The following is an 18,096-nucleotide window of genomic DNA, read 5'->3' on the forward strand; positions in this document are numbered from 1 at the left end:
GCACAGTGAAGGCTCATATGTGAATGTACTGGCCCAGGGTCAAAAATAACAAGTGGTAGAACTGGGCCCAACTCTTTTTTTTTTTATTTTTATTTATCTATTTTTTTTGACAGGCAGAGTGGACAGTGAGAGAGAGAGACAGAGAGAAAGGTCTTCCTTTGCTGTTGGTTCACCCTCCAATGGCCACCGCGGCCGGCGCGCTGCGGCCAGCGCACCGCACTGATCCAATGGCAGGAGCCAGGTACTTATCCTGGTCTCCCATTGGGTGCAGGGCCCAAGGACTTGGGCCATCCTCCACTGCACTCCCTGGCCACAGCAGAGAGCTGGCCTGGAAGAGGGGCAACCGGGACAGAATCTGGCGCCCCGACCAGGACTAGAACCTGGTATGCCAGCACCGCAAGGTGGAAGATTAGCCTAGTGAGCTGCGGCGCCGGCCCAACTCTTTTCTGATGGATCCTAACTCTGCCTTGCCCTCCATCTTTCTGTCTCTACTACTTATGCTGTAAACTGTGCTGTCACATCTAATGTTTTAACTGTGCCAGAATCCCCTCATTGAGGAGACTACTGATGCCAAGCCGCAGCAGAAGCACTGGGTACATGGGCCCTAAGACACAGCCCCAGTCCTATGGGGGCCCATCAATTTCCAAGAACAGTGTATGTCAAGATCACAATCTACAGTACAATTTTGCTAGGGTTGCTGGAACAAAGTAGCATAGATGCGTGGCTTAAACAGCAATCACAATTCTGGAGGCTGGAGCTCTGAGCTCAGAAGTGCCAACAGGGCTGGTGCTCTGGTGTAATGGGTAAGGCCACCGTCTGCAGTGCTGGCATCCCATATGGGCACAGGTTCAAGTCTCAGCTGCCCCACTTCCATTCCAGCTCTCTGTTATGACCTGGGAAAGCAGCAGAAGATGGCCCAAGTCATTGGGCCCTTGCACCCATGTGGGAGACCCAGAGGAAGCTCCTGGCTTCAGATCAGCACAGCTCATCCATTGTGGCCATCTAAGGAGTGAACCTGTGAATGGAATGAAGATCTCTCTCTCTCTCTCTCTCTCTCCCTCCCTCCCTCTGCCTCCCTGTAGCTCTGCCTTTCAAATAAGCGAATAAATCTTAAAAAAAAAAAAAAAAGCTCCCAGAAGATCAGTTTTTTCTGAGGCATGTGAGAGAGAACCTGTTCCATGCCTTTCTCCTACCTCCTGATGGTTCACTCGCAGTCTTTGGCATTCCTTAACTTGCAGAAGCCCTCACCCAGTCACTGTCCCAGCTTTAATACTGAAGGATCCTGGATTAGTTTCCTGCTCCGACAGTGTGCCTGAGACTGGAAGCCAAGCATTCAGCTGTACTCCTACTGGCACTGTGGCCCATGAAGAGTGTTCACTGGTTGGTAAGTTATGTACCGGAGTCAGCTGTGTTGATGGGACCACCCAGGAAGGGCAATCAGAGCCAACCATTTAATAACAAATGTTGTAAATCCTTTTGCTGGAAGTCATTTTTCAGTACACATCAAAGAACTCACAGAAGAGGAAGCATGTGAATGTGGGAAGAGCAATCTACCATAATTCAGAGACACAGAGGAAAAACTTTATGAATAGAATAGAAGTGGGGAAACGTCTCACCACATGCAAATTTCAACAAACACTAGCTAAACTTCAGAGGCTGTACTCACGGGATGTTGGGAGACCCTGTCTAGAAGTCACCCCTCGGCAGGTGTTAGCAGAGACTGGGGGTGTGTTCTTCAAAATGTATTCTTGGACACAGTCTGCAATTATGGCCACCCCTTACTGAGGGTGGCATCATGTAACCAAGGTGTGCTTTCACAAATGAATTTTGTTAACAGATATTCAATCTACAAAACTCATTTGATCATTTAGTAAAAGCAAACCGTTTAAAATGGTATCATATGTCTTAAGGGCTAACACTCAAGTAGAAGGCAGAGTCTCAGAATACGATTTCCACTTTTTAATTTCCACAGGAAAGGCATTAATCATGTCCTGAGCTGGGTGTTTTCATATGGATTATTTTAATCCTCACAAAAGTCCTGTGAGATAGATGATATCAAACTCTGACAAATGTGGAAAGTGAACTTAGAAACAGGCAAGGTAGTGGACCTCCGAAGCTTCTGCTGCTATACTCTACTTGGGTGCTTAGAATTATGTCTTACAATTTCCCTAAATTTTGTTTTGAAAATAAAATATGGGGGAGGGGGCCAGTGCTGTGATGCAGTAGATTAATCCTCTGCCTGCAGTGCCGGCATCCCACATGGGCGCCAGTTCTAGTCCTGGCTGTTCCTCTTCTGATCCAGCTCTCTGCTATGGTCTGGGATAGCAGTAGAAGATGGCCCAAGTGCTTGGGCCCCTGCATCTGCATGGGAGACCGGGAAGAAGCTCCTGGCTCCTGGCTTCGGATTGGTGCAGTTCTAGCCATTGCGGCCATTTGGGGAGTGAACCAATGGAAGGAAGATCTTTCTCTCTTTCTCACTGTCTGTAACTCTACTTCTCAAATAAATAAAATAAATCTTTAAAAAAAGAAAGAAAATATGGAGACTGGCATGGGAGCCGGCGCAATGGCGTAGCAGGTAAAGTCACCACCTGAAGTGCCGGCATCCCTTATGGGCCCTGGTTCAAGTCCCGGCTGTTCCACTTCTGATCCAGCTCTCTGCCGTGGCCTGGGAAAGCAGTAAAATGTGTCCCAAGTCCTTGGGCCTCTACAACCATGTGGGTGATATGGAAGAAACTCCTGGCTCCTGGCTTCAGACTGACACAGCTCTGGCCATTGCAGCAATTTGAGGAGTGAGCCAGTGGATGGAAGACCTCTCTCTCTCTCTCTGCCTCTGCCTCTAACCGCCTTTCAAATAGATAAATCTTAAAAAAATAAAATAAAATAAAATATGTGCCACTGTCTTCAGTCCCTGCCACCCACATAGAAGACCTGGACTTCATTCCTAACTTGAGCCTGGACCTCTTGTAGGCATCTGGGAAGTGAACAGGCAGATAGGGGCTTTTGTGTGCCATTGCCCAGAAGGGAGAAATGCTGGTGACAGCAGTGTTCTACTTCATGACTTGCTTTCTCAATGTAAATTATGAAATTGGTACTGCGGGTTTCACCCTGCTTTGTTTAGTTCTCTTAGCACATTTAGCTCTCGTAGCTCTCACTACACCACAACGGAAGTGATTTCTTGACCGGCAAAGGATGGTATTCGGCGAGGAGGGCCCTCAGAACCACCTTGGGTCCTCACTGAAAAGCACCCACCCTGTCCCCAGTAACCATGTTCTTCTTTCTCTCCCTGATAGTTCTTCTTGGTCTTATTGTTGGCCACATTCTGGAATGATCCTTACCCACAACCCTGACACCCTTGCCCTCCATCTGACCCCATAATTCCTGTGCTTGGACCCAATGATTTTCTTTTAAAACTAGAGGAAAAACACTCACATGTACATTGAAAGGGCACCACCTCTGTGACATAGCTTGAACTTGATGTGATCAATAGTCTCAGTTTCTGTGAGATGTAAATGTTGCTCTGTGCTTCAGAAGAGGTTTCTGTTAGGGACACATAGTAACTGTCATAGGAATAGGTAAAAATGTCCTTATTATGAAATATGAGGAGGTCCAAAGAATTTGAAAAAGGATGAGATGATGATTTTATCTCTTAAGAGAAAACCATAGTATTATGTATAACATCAAAAATTAAAGTCCTTGTGAGAGCATTTCAGGCATGGAAAGCCAAGACTCTGTGGCAAAAAATACCCTACACGAAGGATCTCTGTGAGACCCCAATGGAAAGAAGGGGCCATCAAAGGATGTAATTTTCTCTGAATTTTGCTTATGGCCATGTCCAAATACTGATGGAGTCTATGGTCACAAAAGACTTCCATAGCCTTGGCAGCCCATATCAAGAGAGCCTCAGGTGATGACCGATATCATAAATTAGAGTGTTAATTGTTAAGGCCATAGCAGAGAGCTGGATCGGAAGTGGAGCCGGGACTCCAACAGGTGCCCATATGGGATGCCGGCACTGCAGGCAGCAGCCTTACCCACCACGCCACAGCACCAGCCCCAACATATATTTTCAATATTTGTACACATTCAAAAAGAACTCTATAAAATGCCTTATGCTCTTTTGATGCTGTGTATCCCTCAAGTAGTTCTCAACTCTCCCGTTAAACCACTTAAATAAACAAAAACTTAGAAACCACGGGGTGCCAAATACTGCTCTCCAAGTATCTGTCCCAGCCATCCCACCTTCCTTTTTGTATCAGTCCTCAATTCAGAATCCCCAAGGACTCATTCATTTTTGCACATGTTTATTCATTCAGTCAGGATAATTAACTGACCACTAGCAAATGCCAGGTTCTCTTTTCTGTTTTGCAGGCTATGTCCAGAGAATATATCAGTGGCAAAACAAAAATTACCTCCACCTTCTGATCGGGGTGAAGTAAAAATAAACGATGGAAAAGGCAAATTTGTAAATAAAAGTGCAAGTGCACTATATTCAGCTAGTAGCATATCACTCTAGGAGAGCTTCTGGAAAATACTGATCATTGGCAACAATACAGACAAAGGGGTGGTGAACCCGGGACCAGGCTTGTGCATGGTGGCACAGGTCAGTTGGGAAGAAGTCATGGGTGGTGAAGACCTCACCCTATGGAAGCCACCTCCTCCATGCTGGCTGCCGGCAATGCTCTGTGAGAGCTCATATCTGAGGCTTAGAGGTGAAGGGTACTCCTGGGAGGGTGACATTTTAAATGCCGATTCAGTTATACCTTATTGGCAGTCATACGGATAGTTCTTGGAAGCAGATATTAAGAGAATGATAGAGAAGAAATATCGAGATGCCCTTGCTAACAGTGGGAGGGAAAAGTTACTTTAGAGGTGACGGGAACCAAAAGAGGCTTTCCCTCACATATTTCAGCATTTGCTGGAAACAGTGGATATTAACTACATTTTAAGGGTTTATTTATTTGAAAGACAGAGCATCTGCACAGGGAGATAGAGATGGGGTCGGAGAAAGGGGAGAGAGAGAGAGAGAGAGAGAGATTTTCCATCTCCTGATTCAAAATCCAAATGCCAGCAAAAGCCCAAACTGAAGCCGGAAGATGGGAACTCCATCCCGGTCATCACTTGAGTGGTAAGGGCCCAAGTATTTAGGCCATCATTTTAGCAACTGCCCAGGCTGATTGGCCAGAAGCCGGATCAGAAGTTGGGTCTGAACCTACCACTGCGATATAGGATGTTGGCACAGCAGACAGAGCCTTAACCTACTGCCCCACAATGCTGGCCCCATTGCACAAGTGCTGTACATTTTCAGCCCAGGACATATAGATGTATTATGCAATGCTGATAATAATATGTAAACGGTGCCACTTAGTATCAGTGGTTATTACTATTGGTTCAAAAAAAGAGTTGTACTTTTAGCCTCTTGTCCTTTGAAATTTTGAAGAACTCTTACAGGATTATGAAATGGAATCTTACTAGTATTTGGGGAAAAGCCTTTTTTACTGAAATGTCTCGTGGGCTGTAACTCTAGGCACACCTATCTATGAAAGGATGTCTAGTCAGATTGTCATTTACAAAGAGAATAGCTGTTCTTTGACTGTCAGAGAATCATTATTAGTAAAAGAAAATCTAGGAGGGTAGACAAGCCAGGATGCCCAGCTCAGGAGCAGGTTGTGTTGGAGCCCTTAAAACCTACAGTCTCTGATCTAGTCCAGAGATGACTGGCAATTAACAAAGCTGAGGGGCAGGGAGCTCTCTACATTTAATTCATATGGATCTCAAGTTGTGTTGGATGTCCATCTATGACCACACCATTTGACCCAAAGGGCAGGCCACTGACTTAGAGATCCATGCCTCACCTAGTTGCCAGCAGTAACTATGTATTAAATACAAACTTAGCTGAGGATGCATATCAAAGAAAGGAGGTGACACCTCTTGGGCTCCCCTTCTCTTCCTGGGGGGGAAGTGACCTGTTCCTGCATAACTGAAAGGAGACTGCCAGACAGGGAGGCTGCTGTAGCCCTCTAAAGAGCTCAGATAATAGTGCTGCATCGCAGGCAACACACAAAGGCTCTCACAGTTCAAGAAAGTAGTGGGAAGATAGGCGACAGTTCAGAGGACAGCTGTCACAGCACTGTCGACAGTGACAAGTCAGAATAACAAGCATAAGCTCTGAGGGTAAAGGAAAGTCCAATCCACTGGCAGATGGGGATGACAGCGGACAGAAGATCTCCGCGGCTTTTGTCCTGCTCAGTGAGAGCACTGGGAGGCTTTTGAGAGTGGGAAAGGGAGGGTGGGTTGCTGAGGATGTGACGAGTGACACATGAGGAGGACACAGCCAGGAGCTGAAGCTGGTGCAGGTCTGATAACAGATGTCTCAGAGGTCGTGGGTGCAGTTCCTTGGGAAACCTGCTTGACCCCTTGATCTAATCATGGGGAGTGGCTACCAGGACGTTCTGCACAACCGAGTAGCTACAAAACATTATTTGAGTGAGGTCTGAAAAAAGCAAAATATTGTTTTAAGAGATCCTAGTGTTTCATTAATCAAGATGAAGCCTGCTCAATCTAGAACCCGGGTTCACTTTCCCTAGTTTTCCATACTCCTTTGTATTCTGTTACAATAAACACAGCCATCTGGTCATGCTGACAGGGGAGGGTCACAGGACTTTGCAACTTCAACTGGCTTTCTCCAGATCACCAGCAAGCATTACTGATCTGTCGAATTGCACAAACATTCTGGTTAGTCACTAGCTCCATAATGAAGTAGTGTTCATCAGAATATGGAAAAGAAACAATGTATTCAGTACAATTACATTTTGATGCATATCAAACTTTCTATTAAAATGTTTGTAAAGATTGAGGTTCACTAGCTTCAGAAAAATAAGTGCCATAAACCTTTCCCTGGGGCTAGCACTGTGGTGTAGTGGGTAAAGCTACCACCTGCACTTACGGGCGCTGGTTCGAGTCCTGGATGCTCCATTTCCGATTCAGCTTTCTGCTATGGTCTGAGAAACAGTGGAGGATGCCTAAATGCTTGGGCCCCTGCACCCATATAAGAGACCAGAAGAAGCTCCTGGCTCCTGGCTTTGGATCAGCCATTGCAGCCATCTGGGGAGTGAACCAGTGGATGGAAGACCTCTCTCTCTCTCTCTCTCTCTCTCTCTCTCTCTCTCTCCTTCTCTGAAATTCTACCTTTCAAATAAATAAAATAAATATTTTTTAAAAAAAACTTTACCTGATTCCTTGAGGTTTTATTCATATATATTTATCTTATTCTCATTTTAGTTTGCTAAGTGTTGAATAGGAATGAATAGTTTCAATGTTTTGAGTCAGCACCTCTGACTGAACACAGCAAATGCTGACTGAAAAGAAACTCACTGTTCAATGCCTTTAAAAATAAATACGCAGAAAAGAGTGTTAGGTTTATGTCTGGGTTAGCGTAAGGCACACACACTGTGTAGGTCAGACGGACTTGAGGATGTATGTGATCCTCTGAGTGTAGATGTGTGGCTGCTGGCAAAAACCCCTGGCAGTGTTTCAGACGTTCAAGGTCGTGGCATTGGTGGAGCCCAAGTCAAGGGCTGCAAGCCGGGAAGGGGGTCTAGTTCACATTTGGGTTGCAGAAGGAACAGACAAAAAATTTCACTGAAGTGGACGTATGGTGTGAAGGAAGCGTGCAGTTGGGCAACAGAGTGGCAGGGCTGGGCAGAGGGATCCGAAGCCTGTGGGTGGGGGAGGGACAGTGGCAGGGCCTCCTCGTGCTGTCCCCCTCCCCACCTTTCACAAGCCCTTTGTGACTCTCCCACACTCTGTGATGCAGGCCTGGGACTCAGGTGGAGCCTGCACACTCTCAGAACTCAGTTGCCACAGGCGGCCATGCGGTTCCCGCAATGGAGAAGGTTCTCTGGCTTCTGAAGAGCCACGCTGAGCCCTGGCTAAGCTTCTGCTCTGTGTACTTGGATACTGTCCCCAGCTGCATCTTTCTGATTGTGGTGGGGCTGCTGCTTCTCTACCTTTGCCACCTGCGGTTACCAACCAAGGTAGGGAACCATGGGGGAACCCCCAGGAGAGATGGCTTGTCATTGCTCCCTGCTTCTAGTCCCACGTGTCTACAGGACTGTGGTTGGGTCAGAGATGGCGCAGAAGGGAAGTGAGGAGAGGACGGGACCTCACTCTTGCAGGGGAAGAGACTGGGCAGGGACAGGGGTCTAGGGAGGACTGCGCTTTCCACCTGAAGCTCTCAGAGAGCCAGGTGGAGGCTGCCCAGGACACAATCCCAGACACGGTGACGCTGCAGTCCTGCCTTGGCTTCACCTGAGAGCTGGGTTCTCTGGAGGAGCAGAGGCTCTGTCTCCGTCCCATTCCCATGTCAGGGGTCCCTCCATCAAGGCTTCTTCCTGTCGGGCTGAGCCTGGCAGAGCCTCCGAGCAGGGGCTGGAGCCTGAGCTCTGTCCCCAAGACACAGCGACCTCTGAGGAGCACAGGGGGGACTGCTGGCCACGGATCCTGTGCCCTCCTTGACCAGGGGTCGTCAGACTGTGAGGACACCCGAGGTGGACCCCAGAGACACCATCCTTCTTTCAGTTTTACAAAGAAAGAGTAGTTGAAAAATCTTTGATTACCTTGAACAATGGAAAAAACAAAGGAATAAATATTCATTTGGTAAAGTAGAGCGTGTAGGATTGCTAAATAATGTTGGATCAGCCCTAGAGGGAGAAGTGAGAGAAGCGAGTCCCAGCCTCTCACTGTTTCCTTTGTTCTCAGGATCGGGGCGGAGCCACGAGGAGGAGGAAAGGTGGAACGTTTAGAGGTATGGTTCTCCCCATTCAACCTGAGCTCTCTGAGGTTGACCCTTCCTGGCCTGTCCATGAAGGCCAGGTCCATGATCTCTGATCCTGATCTCTGAGGATGTCACATCAGACACTAAACACTGTGCCTCAGCAAACAAGACATCTCAGTGGCACAAGGGAAGGCATTGAGAACTGAGACTGCTCTCAGAGTCCCTACCCTGTGCATGCATGGGTACGAGGCGGAGATGGACCGGGCAATGAGTGCGACCCAGTGCACTTTGATATGACAAGTTGAGGAAGAACTACTGGTTGCTTGCAGTCAGAACTTCCACCTATTCTTACATCCTGAGTGGTCACATTCCACTTTGAGGTCACCAGTGACATCTGCATCTGCACTTTGTGTAGCACTTTCAAGATTTCTTTACTCACTTATTTGAAAGGTGGAGTGGCAGAGACAGGAGGACAGAGAGAGAAAGAGGTCTTCCATCTGGTGTTTCATTCCCCTAATCGTTGCAAGAGACGAGGCTGTCCAAGGCTGAGACTAGGATCCAGGAACTTCCTCCAGGTCTCCCACGTGAGCAGGAGGGAATCAAGTACTTGAGCCATTATCTGCTGCCTCCTGGGAACATTAGCAGGAAGGTGGTTTGGCAGAATAGTAGCCAATATTTGAACTGTCATTCTGATAATGAGATGTGGCCATTCTAAGCAACAGCTTAAACCACTGCACAGGGCCCACCCAGTATGTTTTTTTTTTTTAAGAAGTTTATTTATTTGAGAGGTAGAGTTACAAAAAGTGAGAGAGAGAGAGACAGAGAGAAAGGTCTTCCCTTCGTTGGTTCACTCCCCAGATGGCCGTAATGGTCAGAGCTGCGCCTAACTAAAGCCAGGAGCCAGGAGCTTCTTCCTGGTCTCCCATGTGGGCACAGGGGCCCAAGCATTTGGGCCATCTTCTGCTCTCCCAGGCCACAGCAGAGAGCCGGATTGGAAGAGGGAAAGCCTGGACTAGAACCGGCATCCACATGGAATGTCGGCGCCACAGGCAGAGGATTAACCCTCTGTGCCATGGAGCTGGCCCCGTGGCTGGTGGTTTTCACCATCACAAAGGATAAAATAGGTGGAAAGACTTTTGTTAATGGGTCCACATACACATGTGACTTTTGTCAGTATTATTTTTGACCACTTGATCTTGCTGCCTACTTTGGGAATTTCAGAGATTTGTGACTCACAGGGCTCCCATAAAGGAACATCTATAGGAACTCTGTGCACATGCATACTACATATAACCCACTCTCCTGGCTTCCCAGGTTGGAGACCTCACAGGAGAGAAGCAGAGGAGAGAAGGAAGAGAGAGAAGGAGAGAAGGAAGCTGTCTTACATTCTGAAAAGGTGATGAGCCTTTCCCTTTCCTGGTTCCTTTCATAGCTTGCTCAATGCATTCCAGGCTATCAGTGCAAAGCCTTCCCTAGTTGTATGGAGGGGTATGTGACTAAGGTTTGGGGAGAGGTTATCAAGTGTATTCCGAAGTCAAGGATGTGGGACAGTGTGCAGGGCTAGCAGGATCTGGATCTCCTCAACCCCCAGCAGGCCCTCCTTCCTCTTTGTGGTCCGGGCTACAGCTTTGTGTCTCCTGTCTCCTGCAGCTCCCTGGGCCACCACCATGGCAGCACACCTTTCCGTCACATGTTGTGTCCAGACCTCTCCTGTGAGGTGTGTAACAGAACAACAGCCGAGATCCAGCAGCTGCTGCTCCAGGGGTCCCTGCAAGATGCTGCTTCCTTGGAGTGTTTTTCACCCTCCTCTGATTCTATGATCGAGTCCTCAGTGAGTCTCTCCTCTAACCTCTCTGCAATTGCTCTGGGAGACCCAGTACTATCACTTGTGCCTGAGTCCTCGCCACCTCCTTGTTCAGCTGTCTCATCTAACGAGGCCACCTCCTTTGAAGACTTAATTTCCCCCTCAAAGCTGGGTGATTTCCTGCCCCCAGAGCCTACTCTACACCCAGATTTCTCATTCCCAGAGGGGTATTTCCCTCTGCAACCACTTGGCATTCCCTCATCTCCACCACCTCATAGCTCGGGAACAGTGACTCAGGGGGATAGCCTTAGTGGACCGTCCACTCACGTGCCAAAAAACAAAGATACTCACTCTCCTAACCTGGCAGCATTGGAAATCTGGCATCAGGCTCATACCAAGGACTTGTCCACCCCAAACTTGGCACAAGGGGATGCCAAGCAAAGTATTCTTGCCCTCCATTCACCCAAGGAATCCACTGGGGTTGACTCTGCAGCCAACATTTTAGGTACTGGTAATTTATTATTTATCAGCCCAGATGCCCTGGCACTCCTAGAGAGACAAGTCAAAAAGAGGGGTGATTCCCTGATACACAGCAAACAGAAAAACAAAACAGGATCTTTTCCAAAACAAGCGAGGCCAGACTTTCTGCTTCAATCCTCAGGGAAAATGTTACAGTCTATTCCTGATAAAAATGACTCAGCAATCCCTCTTCCTTTCTGGAGCAGAAAAGATAAACCACAGGAGCTGCATATGCACCGGCAGCCTCCATATCCTAAGACTTTTGAGGACCATCTACAGGAAAAACGTATCCAGCTCTCCTGGGACCACCCAGCCTTGCAACATAACTTCCTGTGCCCTGCTGGCCTTGTCTCAGATGGTTGTTCATCAACCTTCATCATCTTCAGTAGTGTGTATGATACCTCCACAGCCCAGGGGTCCTCAGCACTTCCTGCTCCCCAGGCCCAGGAGTCCACAGCACTTCCTACTATCCAAGCTCAGGAGTCCACAGCACTTCCTACTATCCAAGCTCAGGAGTCCACAGCACTTCCTACCATCCAAGCTCAGGAGTCCACAGCACTTCCTGCTCCCCAAGCTCAGGAGTCCACAGCACTTCCTGCTCCCCAAGCTCAGGAGTCCACAGCACTTCCTGTGCCCCAAGCTCAGGAATCCTCAGCACTTCCTGTTCCCCAAGCTCAGGAATCCACAGCACTTCCTACTATCCAAGCTCAGGAACCCCCAGCACTTCCTGCTCCCCAAGCTCAGGAGTCCACAGCACTTCCTACCATCCAAGCTCAGGAGTCCACAGCACTTCCTACTATCCAAGCTCAGGAGTCCACAGCACTTCCTACCATCCAAGCTCAGGAGTCCACAGCACTTCCTACTATCCAAGCTCAGGAGTCCACAGCACTTCCTGTGCCCCAAGCTCAGGAATCCTCAGCACTTCCTACCATCCAAGCTCAGGAATCCTCAGCACTTCCTGTGCCCCAAGCTCAGGAACCCCCAGCACTTCCTGTTCCCCAAGCTCAGGAATCCTCAGCACTTCCTGTTCCCCAAGCTCAGGAACCCCAAGCACTTCCTGTTCCCCAAGCTCAGGAGTCCACAGCACTTCCTACTATCCAAGCTCAGGAGTCCACAGTACTTCCTGCTCCCCAAGCTCAGGAGTCCACAGTACTTCCTGCTCCCCAAGCTCAGGAGTCCACAGCACTTCCTACCATCCAAGCTCAGGAGTCCACAGCACTTCCTACCATCCAAGCTCAGGAGTCCACAGCACTTCCTACTATCCAAGCTCAGGAGTCTACAGCACTTCCTACTATCCAAGCTCAGGAGTCCACAGCACTTCCTACCATCCAAGCTCAGGAGTCCACAGCACTTCCTACTATCCAAGCTCAGGAGTCCACAGCACTTCCTACTATCCAAGCTCAGGAGTCCACAGCACTTCCTACTATCCAAGCTCAGGAGTCCACAGCACTTCCTACTATCCAAGCTCAGGAGTCCACAGCACTTCCTGTGCCCCAAGCTCAGGAACCCCCAGCACTTCCTGTTCCCCAAGCCCAGGAATCCTCAGCACTTCCTGTTCCCCAAGCCCAGGAATCCTCAGCACTTCCTGTGCCCCAAGCTCTGGAACCCCCAGCACTTCCTGCTCCCCAAGCCCAGAAATTTCTAGTATTTCCTGCTCCTCAAGCTCAGAGATATCTAGTATTTCCTGCTCCCCAAGCCCAGGAATCCCCAGCATTTCCCAAACCCCAACCTCTGTTGGAGCCTGAGATCCAAACTCAACTGCTGTCTCAAGCTGTGCCCCAACCTCAATCCCAACTTCTCAGGGAGGACCAACCTCAGTCCTTTCTCCCAATCCTGCTGCCTTTGCCTCCACCTCAGAAAAATACCTGTGGAGTGCATTTCCTTGGACTGCAGAATGAGGCAGAGTCTCTCACACCATCTGAAATTCAATACCTGGAACATCACTTGTTGAAGAAAAAGCATGAAAATTTGTGGGGTATACCCTCCGTGGTCCTTATGTCTCAAGGAGCTTTTTGTCCTCCGGCTCCAAACCTGGCCTTGGCGAGCCAGCGCTTCAAGGCCCATGTTCCGATCTCCATCCTTCCTGGAGATTTTCGCCTGAGCAGTGAGGTTCAGGAGAAGCTAGAACACCACCTTCAAAACAGGATCATGCAAAACCAGTGTGGCTTGCCCCGCAGGGTCTGTGAGTCTCTGTCACGCGTTAACATTCGGAGTGACATTTCGAGGACACCCAAGTCAAAGAGCCATCGGGGACCCTCAGGGGCCTATTTGTTTAAGGATCACAGCATCAGATACGCAAAGGATTTGAGACTGAGCCAACCTGGAAGCTTCAGTAAGAAGACCTTGGAAATGCTTCCTCTGGGAAATGATGTAAGGAAGTCCCAGGGACATTTTCGGGACAGCGGTTCACGCAGTCATCTGATGAGCGACTCAGAGAGGTGCTCAGGAGAGGGTCTATGGTATGATTCTGAGGAAGACCCAGCAGGTCACCTCATGTGTCTGTCGGGGGATAATTCAAGGGCCTCAGGAATAAGCCGAAATCAGAAAAAACTTACCAATGCCCTGGAAGCCCATTTTAACAAGAAAGTTGTGGAAATCCATGAGAGTCACATTCCTAGGACCGTATATAACTCATTGTATTCTACTAGGCAGCCATGGCCTCTTCCTGAGAAATCCTGTAGTCAAGTGGATAGCAAAGATTTGGCCCCAGTGGCGAGTGTAGACAGCAACATCAACACCTCCTGTGAGCTTTCTTTCCTTGGTTCCAGCCAGCAGAAGATGCTGGAAGACCATATACAAAATTATCTTGAGAGGATAATGTGGGGCCTTCCTGAAAAAGTCCTTGAAACCATAGAATTCTTCAAAATGAAAGAGGAGCCATCCCAGAGCGTTTGCCCACCCAACCTTCCCTCCTCAACCAGCTTTATTCCCATGGCTAATTCCCAAGTGGGTGTCTCCAGACCCGTTAGAGGAAGCTCCATGTTTTTGCATGGAGACAAAGTGAGAAGAAAAACATCTGTCCCTAGTCGAGATCATCATTTTCGTGTCACCTCGCCTGTGTGCAAGCCCTATAGAAGAGGCTCTCTAGCTTTGCATGGAGACAAGGTGAGAACAAGAATCTCTTTCCCCTGTCTGGAACGGCAACCTCCTGCCAGCTCACCTGTGTGCAGGCCCAGTGGAGGAGGCGCCAGAGTTTTTCATGGAGACAATGTGAGAGCAAGAATCTCTTTCCCCTGTTTAGAACAGCAGTCCCCTGCCAGCTCACCTGTGTGCAGGCCCTGTGGAGGAAGCCCCATAGCTTTGCACGGAGACAATGTGAGAGCAAGAATCTCTTTCCCCTGTTTAGAACAGCAGTCCCCTGCCAGCTCACCTGTGTGCAGGCCCTGTGGAGGAAGCCCCATAGCTTTGCACGGAGAAAATGTGAGAGCAAGAATCTCTTTCCCCTGTCTGGAGCAGCAGTCCCCTTCCAGCTCACCTGTGTGCAAGCCCTGTGGAGGAAGCCCCATAGCTTTGCACGGAGACAATGTGAGAGCAAGAATCTCTTTCCCCTGTCTGGAGCAGCAGTCCCCTTCCAGCTCACCTGTGTGCAGGCCCTGTGGAGGAAGCCCCATAGCTTTGCACGGAGACAATGTGAGAGCAAGAATCTCTTTCCCCTGTCTGGAGCAGCAGTCCCCTGCCAGCTCACCTGTGTGCAGGCCCTGTGGAGGAAGCCCCATAGCTTTGCACAGAGACAATGTGAGAGCAAGAATCTCTTTCCCCTGTCTGGAGCAGCAGTCCCCTGCCAGCTCACCTGTGTGCAAGCCCTGTGGAGGAAGCCCCATAGCTTTGCACGGAGACAATGTGAGAGCAAGAATCTCTTTCCCCTGTCTGGAGCAGCAGTCCCCTGCCAGCTCACCTGTGTGCAGGCCCTGTGGAGGAAGCCCCATAGCTTTGCATGAAGACAAGGTGAGAACAAGAATCTCTGTTCCTAGTCTGGATCAGCATTTCCCTTCCACCTCACCTGTCCCTCAGGGGACACTGAGGCAAACCCCCTGTGATAGCCCCCATGGGCGAATAGATAACATTCAGAGATTCAAGGATTGTAGACAGCCTTGTGTGGATAACATCACAGACAAAGCAAGACAGAAACAGGCTGCACTAGGCAATAGATGCAGCCCAGTGGTGTTCACAAGGGAAGATAGAGCTGGATCAAAACCAAGCTGTAAGCAATGGAACTCTAGAAAAAGAATAAAAAGGCTTCAGGGCAAAAAGATGAATTTGGAACATTTTCCCATGCGTAAGAAATCCAGGGGAATACTCATATCAAGGGAGCTCTGTGTTCTCCCATCTCCATGTAGTTACATCTTGGCCAGCAACAAGTCAGAAATCTCCCCAATGACAGGTGTGACTTCGGGTAAGGTAGGAGCTACCCTGCCCACTGAACATTCCCCACCAATATCAGAATCCCTAGATCCTAAACTCTCTCTGCTCTGTGACTTAGAGAGCAGGGAGCATCGCCAGGCTTGCAGCCATCCCACTGACCCGTCCGTTGCATCAGAGGACCTGAAATCTAAGCCTGTCCTGACTCACGCCCGGGGCATCTGCACTTGGCACACAGCACCTTCCCAGGTGTTGCATGTTCATGTTGACGATGCAGCGATCCACAGGGAGCAGATGCAGGAGCCCTGTGTCCCTGTGTGTGCCTTATGGAAGGACCAGGATAAGAATCTCACACCAGGTTCAAAGACAGTAAGCCTTCCAGAACCCCAAACAGAAGAGCTTGGTGGAGGAGATGCAGGACCAGGGTCATCCCAACCCAGAAGGAGGATCCACGGCGCTCCAGATGGTACCTTAAAGGCAAATCTTGGGAGTAAATCTTCCCCAACCCTGTCGGTGGAGGGGCAACCTCCTACTGAAAGCCATTTCAGAAAACAAATAAAGCACTTTCTACAATGGATTTGGCCTAGCAGAAAGCGTGAAGAGCCAGAGAGTTTTCTGGGAAAGGGCAGTACCCTATCATCTGTGCAGAGGATGGGCCTAGCTAAAAATCTAGCTGCCTTCACTTGGAATTCTGAGCCTCAGCAAGTCAAGACGGCCAGTGGGAATGTCCCAGGGGAGAAGCTGGGGCTTGATCCCAGAACAGGTAAGACCAACCACCAAGAGCCCCTTTCCACCCAGGTGAAGTTTGGCAAAACTCAGCACCAGGCAAAATTGCAGACTAGGGTAGTGCCTGTCCAGGGCCATCAGTCCAACCAGAGGACAACATCTTGTAAAGGGACAAGTATCAAGTCCTGCAGCCAAGAAGCTGCGTTTGCTGGCCAGAGTTATCCTGCAAGGAATGCACACAGGAAACACAGAGAGTCCCAGAAATCTGTGCCAGTTAAGGACCAGCCATGGTATCAGAGGCCTCCCTTGGCTGTGTCCCAGAGGAAGCCTGTGCCACGCCCAAGCCCCACCTAGAGGTGTCAAGTTGGCCAGGTGCCTTGGGTTGCCCCTGCCACTGCAAAAGTTGTTGAGAGATTTGTCTCTACCTTTTAAACAGAAAAATTCATCTCCAGTGTTTTCAAGGAGGAAATCTGCCTCCCTAAAATCTTTAATACCTTGTTGAAAATATTGATTCTTCCTAATAAATATTCTCAAGTGAGAGTGATATCTTTTCTGTGTACTTCTGTTGGGGGTGTGGACTTCCGGGATCACAGGGTTTCTGCTTAGGGAAAGGAAGAAGCCAGCTAAGCCCTTACTGTTCACCTCTGGGAGTGTCTGAAAGGTGACCAAGTACCAAGGATGTGTTTTAAAAAAGCCTCTTTCCTCACTGATGAAATTGGAGATGACCTTTTTTCTCAACTTCAAGCTCTTTAATACACATTATATGGCTGCCTGCATCTCTGTCCTCACGGGCTGTTTTTATCCTTTAGCACAATAAACAAGACAGGTTTTCCATATCCAAAGAGAGCCAATGGCAGATGTATTTTTCCAGAACACAGTGGTTCAGTAATATTTGAGAGACTTGTCACCAGAGGTCACGCCAGTGAGTGAACCTCCAGTTGGGAGTATCGGGGGGGGTGGGGTATTGCTGCACTGAACACAGGGCTACTTGTGTATGGGTTCTAGGATCAGAGGAGATGATCCTTACGCTTCTGTAATACAGGGCATGATAATGTGTTTGGGAAGCATACTTTGACCTTATCATTGAGGTTAGGAAAATTGTATTTGGGATGTGATTCCCTACCCTTGGCTTCTTTCTTCGTGCTGCTAGGATGAATGGGATTTGTCTCATCATAAAAGGGTCATCGGCTATCAGTGTTAGGAATGTGGATCAGGTGGACACCTACCTCCCAAGACGAAGCTGAGTGTGAGGAAGAGATGAGTAGAACAAGGGGGCAAATAATCCAAAAACAAGGAAGGTAAAGGACAAACCTGCTGGAGGAACTAAAGATTATGCTCCTCCACCTCCGCCTCCTGATCTTTCCTACCCCGCTCTCCCATTTTCAATTTGACTCAGACACCATTTCCTTGATGCTGAGCTGGGCACTGCAGAGCTTACCAAGGCCAAAACAGTAGAATTGTGCATGAGGCTGTTATTTAGCCACTAAAATTATCTGCAGGGCTGTTGTCAGGCACGGCTTTTTAAAGGAAGGTAATCTGGTTTCATCCTTCCACTGATGCTAGATGGCAAGATTTCACCCTTAATACATCCAGTTCATCTGTTAGGGCACAGCTGACACCTTGGATCTTCATGGGCTTGCTGGAGCCTTGGCAGATCTACCCCAGAACACCTGCAGCTCAGGATCCAGAGGTGAGTTCAGGACTGCATGCCAGGGTTACAGACCTTTGGGAGTTCACAATGGGCCTTCACAGAGGTCATTTCTGGCCAAAACTGTGGGCATAATCACTGTGAAAATAGAGACCACGAGTGACAGTAACTATGCTCGTACTATTGGGACTAAAAATGGGGTGAGTCTCCTTATCTAGCAGTTGAGATTCTGGAACAATGTTTTTCCCAGGAAAACACACACACTCT

The 18,096-nt window shown here is 48.8% G+C and overlaps 1 protein-coding gene across 1 annotated transcript; it reads left to right on the top strand.

Moving 5' to 3' along the window:
• Positions 1-7,821: 7,821 nt before the first annotated feature.
• Positions 7,822-16,727, top strand: LOC100349887 (spermatogenesis-associated protein 31D1). The gene is made up of 4 exons (XM_008257900.3): positions 7,822-8,033; positions 8,758-8,803; positions 10,088-10,169; positions 10,424-16,727. The coding sequence occupies exons 1-4, from the start codon at positions 7,884-7,886 to the stop codon at positions 16,533-16,535; spliced, it is 6,390 nt and encodes a 2,129-aa protein (XP_008256122.3). The 5' UTR covers positions 7,822-7,883; the 3' UTR covers positions 16,536-16,727.
• The last annotated feature ends 1,369 nt before the right edge of the window (positions 16,728-18,096 follow it).

The sequence above is a fragment of the Oryctolagus cuniculus genome, chromosome 1, assembly GCF_964237555.1.
Source record: "Oryctolagus cuniculus chromosome 1, mOryCun1.1, whole genome shotgun sequence".
Taxonomy (NCBI): Eukaryota; Metazoa; Chordata; class Mammalia; order Lagomorpha; family Leporidae; genus Oryctolagus; species Oryctolagus cuniculus.

Excerpts from the sequence above, each read along its gene's own strand:
- LOC100349887 (XM_008257900.3), top strand. The coding sequence starts at position 7,884 with ATGGAGAAGGTTCTCTGGCTTCTGAAGAGCCACGCTGAGCCCTGGCTA. Across the intron at positions 8,034-8,757 it reads ACCTGCGGTTACCAACCAAG|GATCGGGGCGGAGCCACGAG; the intron begins GTAGGGAACCAT and ends CTTTGTTCTCAG. Across the intron at positions 10,170-10,423 it reads CTGTCTTACATTCTGAAAAG|CTCCCTGGGCCACCACCATG; the intron begins GTGATGAGCCTT and ends TGTCTCCTGCAG.